Source organism: Penaeus vannamei, chromosome 21 (genome assembly GCF_042767895.1).
Source record: "Penaeus vannamei isolate JL-2024 chromosome 21, ASM4276789v1, whole genome shotgun sequence".
Lineage (NCBI taxonomy): Eukaryota > Metazoa > Arthropoda > Malacostraca > Decapoda > Penaeidae > Penaeus > Penaeus vannamei.
In genome coordinates this window covers 21,779,836-21,787,335 of record NC_091569.1, presented here as the reverse complement: position 1 = coordinate 21,787,335, position 7,500 = coordinate 21,779,836, and the positions used below count along the sequence as shown (strand labels likewise).

At 38.2% G+C, this 7,500-nt stretch overlaps 1 protein-coding gene across 5 annotated transcripts in view; it reads left to right on the top strand.

Moving 5' to 3' along the window:
- The window catches only part of l(3)76BDm (trafficking protein particle complex subunit 8 homolog l(3)76BDm), a 58,033-nt gene that overhangs the window by 22,275 nt on the left and 28,258 nt on the right, over nucleotides 1-7,500 (top strand). For 4 of the 5 annotated variants that reach the window (XM_070136024.1, XM_070136023.1, XM_070136021.1 and 1 more), the window contains exons 6-10: nucleotides 420-1,128; nucleotides 1,903-2,178; nucleotides 3,324-4,633; nucleotides 5,030-5,201; nucleotides 5,485-5,572. In XM_070136024.1, the coding sequence (XP_069992125.1) occupies nucleotides 420-1,128; nucleotides 1,903-2,178; nucleotides 3,324-4,633; nucleotides 5,030-5,201; nucleotides 5,485-5,572 (2,555 nt within the window). The remainder of the gene's footprint in view (nucleotides 1-419; nucleotides 1,129-1,902; nucleotides 2,179-3,323; nucleotides 4,634-5,029; nucleotides 5,202-5,484; nucleotides 5,573-7,500) is intronic. The other variant, XM_070136022.1, reaches the window with a different exon arrangement.

Genomic DNA, 7,500 nt, shown 5'->3' with positions numbered 1-7,500 from the left:
CTGTGCATGGAAAGTGTGTCCCTGGAGCTTGCGCTCTTTCAACCATTGCCCACGGATGGTACATCCACACTCATCTACTCGTGGAAATAATGCAAGAGTCCATTTCTAAATGCCCATTGAGTCTTTATCTTCCTCCACGAGCTTTGTGCAAAGCTGGCGAATCATTGTCATAGCCCTGGCCTTCTTTCAAAATTTTCAGGACCATATTCCTGCCACCTGGCCCTCAGACATATTTTATCATGGTATGATGGTCACATCACCCAGATCCAATGGGTTAAGATCAGATTCTTTGAGCTCGCTGTAATGTTAGTTATGTTAAGAACATTTTGGCATTTAAGTTATTTATGTTCATGAGATAGTGTAAGATAGTTAATATGTTGGTGACATGTTTAGTACCATAGTATTGTTTATATACACAGCAGTGGAGGGAGCAGCTCTGAAGCAAGCAGTGGCACTGGCACACCTCGTGAAGATGTGAGTTGCCTTCCGTCTCGTGTCACAGAGGGAGATACTACTGACTGCTGTGAACCAATTCATCCCTTGTCTCCAACATTATCTCCGCCTGCAGAAGAAAAAAATGGTACTTTTGATGTAATGCCTGCTGTGGAGATTTCATCTGATGTGCCTGTAATGGTGAACAAACCAACACTGCCAACTGGAACTACCCACCATGGAGGCTGCTTGACTTCCTCAGATGTGGACCGAATACGAATCTTTGTCCATGAATTCTGTGTGCGGTCACTGATCCCCCATGTGGAGCGGCAGATCAGGTACTTGAACGAAGTGGTGACCAACAGATCTCGTTCCAAATCCCTCTTGAGTGCCACCAGACGCTGGCTAGGGGGCAATAAGAGCCCAGGTGCTGCTACAAACTCCGTCATCTACAGCCCTGAGGCAACAGAGCTACAGACAAGGAGACTTGGGGACCTGTGCTTTATGTTTGGCCTCTATGAACTGGCATATAATTCATTCCACACAGCCAAAAATGACTTCAAAAGTGATCAGGCATGGCTGTATTTTGCTGGTGCACAAGAGATGGCTGCACTGGCAGCCTTCATGCACAACAGTGCGGATTATCCAAAACGTTATTTAGAGAGCAGTTTACAGACATACTTGAGTGTTTGCAAGGTAAGTGAAAACCAAATTTGATCATGTTTTATTTACAGATAGGAATTATTGTATTTATATATATTAATGATGTCTTGGAACAGTAATAAGTGTAATGTAGACAGTAAATCTATGCTAGCTACAACTTTAGGTTCCTGTAGGAAATAGCATCTTGTAATTTATAAATAGCATTCTAAGTACACCAGATATTAAAGGGAACAAGATATATAGATACCGGGTCAAAAAATTACAGGGCCAGAGGTAAATCTGTATGGTAGAGGTAAGGATACTATGCTTTTTCTTCAACAAATTAATTCACAATCAGCATATGTTGACTGTATGTGAATTTTATATTCTTGATGAAAAATGAAATTGAATTAACCCAATAGTCATGGAGGGCTTGAAATTATGCAAGTGCTGTGATAGACCAAGTCACTGATGGCCCCACATAATGAAATAACCTATTCAATAGACTCATAAGAGGGAGTATGTCTTTCTCTGATAGTAGTTACATTATTTTTTGGTGTCACTATTAGATACAGGCACATAAAGTTAAAAGAAACCCATTTTTTCATGTTGTTCACAAAATACAGCTACAAGTTATTAGGTATTGCATTTGATGACCACTTGCCAGCTTTTGAGACTGCAGTTAATAGGTTGAATGACTTGTATTATTATTATGGATAGAAAATAGTATAAAGTAAATTATGATGAGATGCTAGTAAAGGAAATAATGTCATGTGACAAAAAATCTTTTACAGTTTAAGAAGGAACAAAAATGGTTATCTCTTCCAGGTGTACAACTTTGCCATTCGATCAACTTTGTTGAGCACAGAGGTCCTAAAACACTGTGGTGAATATGGAGAAGCTGCAATGATGTTTATTAAACTGACATCAGAGGAAAGTGACCTTTTATCCGCCCTTATGCTAGAACAGGCAGCTCATTGCTTCATCAATGCCAGAAGACCTCTCCCAAGAAAGTATGCATTCCACATGACTCTGGCCGGCCATCGGTTTGGTAAAGCAGGGCAACGGTCTCACTCGTTACGAGCATATAAACAGGCTTTTCAGGTTCGTTATTTTTTGTTTTTGTTTTATCAGCAAAGTTCAGTAGATTATCTTTTTCAGATTTATACTTGGATTTATTTATGTATTTGACTTATGCTTTATTTTGACTTGTTAACGCATTGGATCCCTTTGTGTCACGGAAATCACGGTGCTGAAAATATTGGCAGTGACTTACAGAAGTAGCCAACATCCTGGGAGTGTGGTGCGTAGGCCAGGCGTGCGTGAACACCCATGAGCATTGACAAAACTTTGTGCCTCCCTTGTGCAAAAAATTTTTTGTGTAAATTTTTTTAGCTTTTTGCCTTTTTTGAATATCCATATTTGTCTTTTGAAATGCTTTATTCAGATGGTAATAGCTTCTTTTCCATGCACAGACTCCATATCATCAGTGCAAGAAAAAAAATAAAAATAAAACATTTGGTTATTTGTGTGATGTATTATATTATTTCGCAATTTTCAATTTTGTGTAAAACAACCTGTGCCGCCAGTCTCAGCGGCCATGAATATGGTGTGCAGCATAGAAATGGTGTCCTCCTTGGAATCAGCATTCTTCCAGTTATGGCTTACACCCATTACATTCCACATTCGTTTATTGATGGGAATAATGTTAAAAGCCCCCTTTTAAGTGCCAAATGAGTCAAATCACACTCCAAGAGGTTTGTGCACTCATAGCAAGTCTTTTCCATCACCCTGGCCTTCGCTCATGACAGCAAGTTTGTGTCACCCGGCCCATGGCCAGATGACCTGGCTCTCAACTCAGATTTTTCCATGACAGGACTGTAACATCATCCGGATCTTAGGGGTTAAAAACAAAATATTGGCTGAATGAAATAGATGATATGGTAATAGTTTGGTGTTTTACTGTTCATAACTCATCCATCTTCCTCAGCCTTTATTTACTGAAGTATAAAAAAATGAGTTTTAGCCAGCTTTGGAAACTTGCCTAACTGCATGAAGATACAGTTCACTCCCTTTTTTACATCAGTAAAAATTACATTTTTATCAGGCCAAACACCCTCTGTTGTGTATATCTTCATGTGTGTCTGGAATGAATTAGATAGATATAGGTATATATAACTACTGGATTTCACTCAATATCTCTAAGATACAAGAGTGGAAAAGCATTTAACTACTATTTCATCCCACAGATCTATGCAACTCGTGGCTGGGTACTCGCTGAAGACCACATTCACTTCACCTTGGGCAAACAAGCCCACCATCTGAAGCAGCTGACAGAGGGACTGGCTGCATACAACAGCTTGGTGGACCAGCGAACCAAGCAGGCTGCTCCTAGTCAGCAATCCCCTACTCAACAGATGACCTATATCCGAGAGTTCATAAACACATACCACCAGTACATCCAGCAGGAATGGGACTCAGCATCAGGGCTGCCTTGTCTTCCACTACCTCTGATAGATTCCCAAGCGACAACCATCCTATTGGGGTCCCCTCAAGAGGCACCTACAAGCCCTGGCTGGACTGCAGCCTCACATGTATCTCTGGACAGTGGGGCCATTGCTAATGATAGATGGTTTGCCCTGGAGAGGGAGCTGGTTACAGAGACTCAGGGCACACTACCCATTGTATTTAGGCCAAATTTACAATTGCTTAATAAGGATACTCCAAATACACAGAGTCCCATGGTTCCTGTAAATGAGCCTGTTCTAGTTGAACTGATCATGAGCAATCCTCTGGCAGTAAGTCTGATGATTACTGATGTTCAGTTAGTGTTCACTTTCAAAGCATCTGGTGATCAGGAAATGGCTAGTGATCCTCAAGTCAAACATTCAATGTTTAAGGGATTCAATCTCCCTGCTGGTGCTCAAGAAAAAGTAAGATTAGAGCTGTATCCTGCATGCACTGGCCAGATCCTTATCACTGGGGTTCAGTACAAACTCTCCCTGACCCCTGACCTAGTTGCAGCACCTCCTCCAGGATCAACAGCAGTGCCTGTTGTCATTGAAGGCCAGCAAGCCATCGAGGTCAAGGGACCCCGGCTCAATAGCACAGCAGCTGAGAAGTGCAATGTTGTTTATGCCAGTGATAAAAGACTAGAGATAACTGTGGTTCCTCCACTGGCAAGGCTTAGTGTGATATTTAATAATTTGCCACATATTCTCAGTTGTGGTGAGCTTCATAGTGCCGATGTAGCGATAACGAATACAGGACCTTGTGCGATATCGAAACTTTTACTAGCCATTTCAGACCCTAACCACATTTACCTCTCAACCACGGAATCAGCATTAGAGGACAAGCATGTACTCACCCTGAATGAGTCTGAGAGTGTTGAAAGCAGAGTCACCAAACGTGTTCAGCCAGTTACCCTGCAAGATGGAGTGCTCAAACCCGGTGACACCATACGAGGAAAGCTCTGGCTTCATGCACCTTCATTGCCAGGTGCATTTGATGTAGAATTGCTCTTCTACCTAGAAACTCAGAACACAACAGGAAAGGGAAGGTGCGTGGTGTCATATGGTTTTCATATTAAGGTGTATATAGAAGGTAACAATTTTTTCTCTTTTTGCTTGAATAAGAAAGCTGGTGGATGCTTGAAAGCTTTGGTTCAGGTTTGTGATTCAACATTATATGTTTAGAGTAAATGGCTGTGTGGAAAGGAAAATGAATGTTATAAAAATGGGTTAAGTACTTAGATGGATAATGGAGATTGATCAATTCATTACTATTTCAGCATTTCATTGAAAAAATATTAGAAGTACATGTTAGAAAATAGTGTAATACAAAAATATTTGTTTACTATTTTTTCTTATGCTGTCAGTTGATACAATGCTGTTTCCTATTAATGTTTAATTTTTATTTTTTTTCACATTTTGCAATATATTTGTCCATGTTTCAGGTACCGCTTGTTGAGACATTTTACCAGCGTTTATGTGGAGAGAAGTCTTAGTCTAAAGGTATCATCATTAATAAGCCAGTCATTGAACAAATCAATTAGCAACCAAAACAGTGAAGAAACTAAGAACACACATACTGCCAATGTCGTTGTTGAGGCTGTGAATAACTCAGAGGTTAGTTCAGTACCTTGTTATATTTGTCAAAATTGCAGAAGTTTGTCTTTTTTTTTAAATTTATTATTATTATTATTATTTTTTTAATTTGTGACTTATTTATGAAATATAGATTATGGTATTTATATGTATATTCTTTTTACTATTCAGATCCCATAGTCTCATTTAAAACATTAGATACAAGTTGCAAGAAATTGTATATCAGTAAATTTGTATTTATCTAAACATGCAGATTACAATAGTGAAATGTACATTTTCTCCTCTTTTTTATTTTGTTTTCAAGGTTGACAGTGCTTGTGGAACTTACACCGTCATGGGTGTCAGTAGTAACAGCAAGAAGTGGGCAATCATACCCCATTCTTCATTACCAGGTGGGTGTGCACTTAGTTTGCAGAGGAATGAATTAATGCATTGGTGATGCTTAAATCTTTGCAAGCAATAGAGAAACAAAGTAAAAAACAGAAAGATTAAGTAAGAGAGAAATGGAGACAGGCACACAACATAAATGATAGTCTCAAAAGAATGTGTGAGCATGAATCTCTGAAACAGGATTGAAAATAACAAGGGCTTTACTTCATTACCCACTAGCACTGGAGACATGCTCTGCCCACTGTGGTTTTGTTTTGTAATTTTCTTTTACATGTTGATGGATCCAGAAATTGTTTAGTTACTTAGGAGTTACTTACCTCACCTGATTTCTCCATTCCTGTAATATTGTGGTTAAAGTCTTATCTTATCTAATACTATTAATAATTAATTATTATTATTCATCCTCTGGACATTTTGGACATTATAGATATTATAATGTTATGTACAACATTAATAGCCATAAAAAATAAAGAATAAAAATCTTTATAAAGTCAAGGAAAAGGGTAAACAGATGGAAATCAGGTAGGACTTGTAATTGACTCCTTGGTAACCAAGCACTTTTTGGAGTGATCAAATATGTAAACAGAATCAATAAACTAAAATCATGTTGGGCATGACATGTATGCGCTACTGTATCAGGAGCTTGAGACCAACTAAAAATTTTCTACATGATCACCCATACATGTTTTAGGTGAAGAGATAGTGGGGCTTCAATTAGAGGTAGCCAGAAAACCTGTTGACAATGATTAGTGTTAGGTATTTTATTATTATTGTTGCTAGTGTTTTAATTTTTTGGATTATTATTATTATTATTATAATGATCCCCATCATCATCATTATTATTATAATCATAATCATAATCATCATTGATTGTCATTATTAGAATTATTATAAATGGTACCATTATTATTAACCCTTTGGATCTGGGTGCTTTGCTACCCACACATGGCCCAAAATCCAGGCATTAGGCTTACTTGAGTAGCCTCTGTCATGGATGTGTGGTTTGTGGGTCAGGTGCACACAAACACTCAAGTGTAGTGTTAAGACCCCTTGCCTCCCCTTTGCAATGTTTTTATCTCTGCTATTTTGCCATATACCAGTGTATGTATTTGTAATTATCATCATAATTATAACAATAAAGTACCTACCACTTGCCATCTAACCATCACCCCCTACCCCACCATGTTGCCTCCCTTCTATTGCCCTGTTCCCTTTCACCTATCTCCCTTGTCACTATTTTACTTTGGATAAGACAAACTGTGACATCAATGGGTTAAGTGTAGAAACATTTGCTTAAGTGTACATGTAGTTGGACTTTTGCTTCTGACCATACATATCCAGGTTAACCCCATGTCGCCGGTCATGGCATGCATGTACATGCCTTGCTCTATTGTGTGTGTTGAATTTAGTAATTATTTTTATATATAGATGGCTCCATAAGTACTAAGTCACCAGTGAGCCAATTACGCGAACTACCTCTCACCTGTTCACCCTTTTCCTTGATTTTAGATAATATTTTCTTGTAGTTCATACTTCTATTACTAATGTCGATAACAATATAGTAATTATAATGTTTATAACAAAAATAACAGTGTCAATATTGATGGCATTAGTTAAAAAAAAAAAAAAAAAAAAAAAAAAAGTGTTTGCCTGCTTTTTCAAGGAAAAGTGAGGTCGCAAGATCTACTAATAGACTTCTTTGTGGCTAAGCATTGGCAGAGCCATCTATGTGAAGAATGTTTAACCAAGCATTGCCAAAGTGATCGCACCATTTTCCTGTCGACATTGGGTTAATATGAATTTAGAGTGGATAAAGCAGTGTGCTATTAATAGAAATAAATAACAAGTGTGACAATTACTTTCTAATAATATTATATATGATAATTCTTTCTTTAGTGTATTCCTAAGATCTGGGAACTTTTTTGCATTA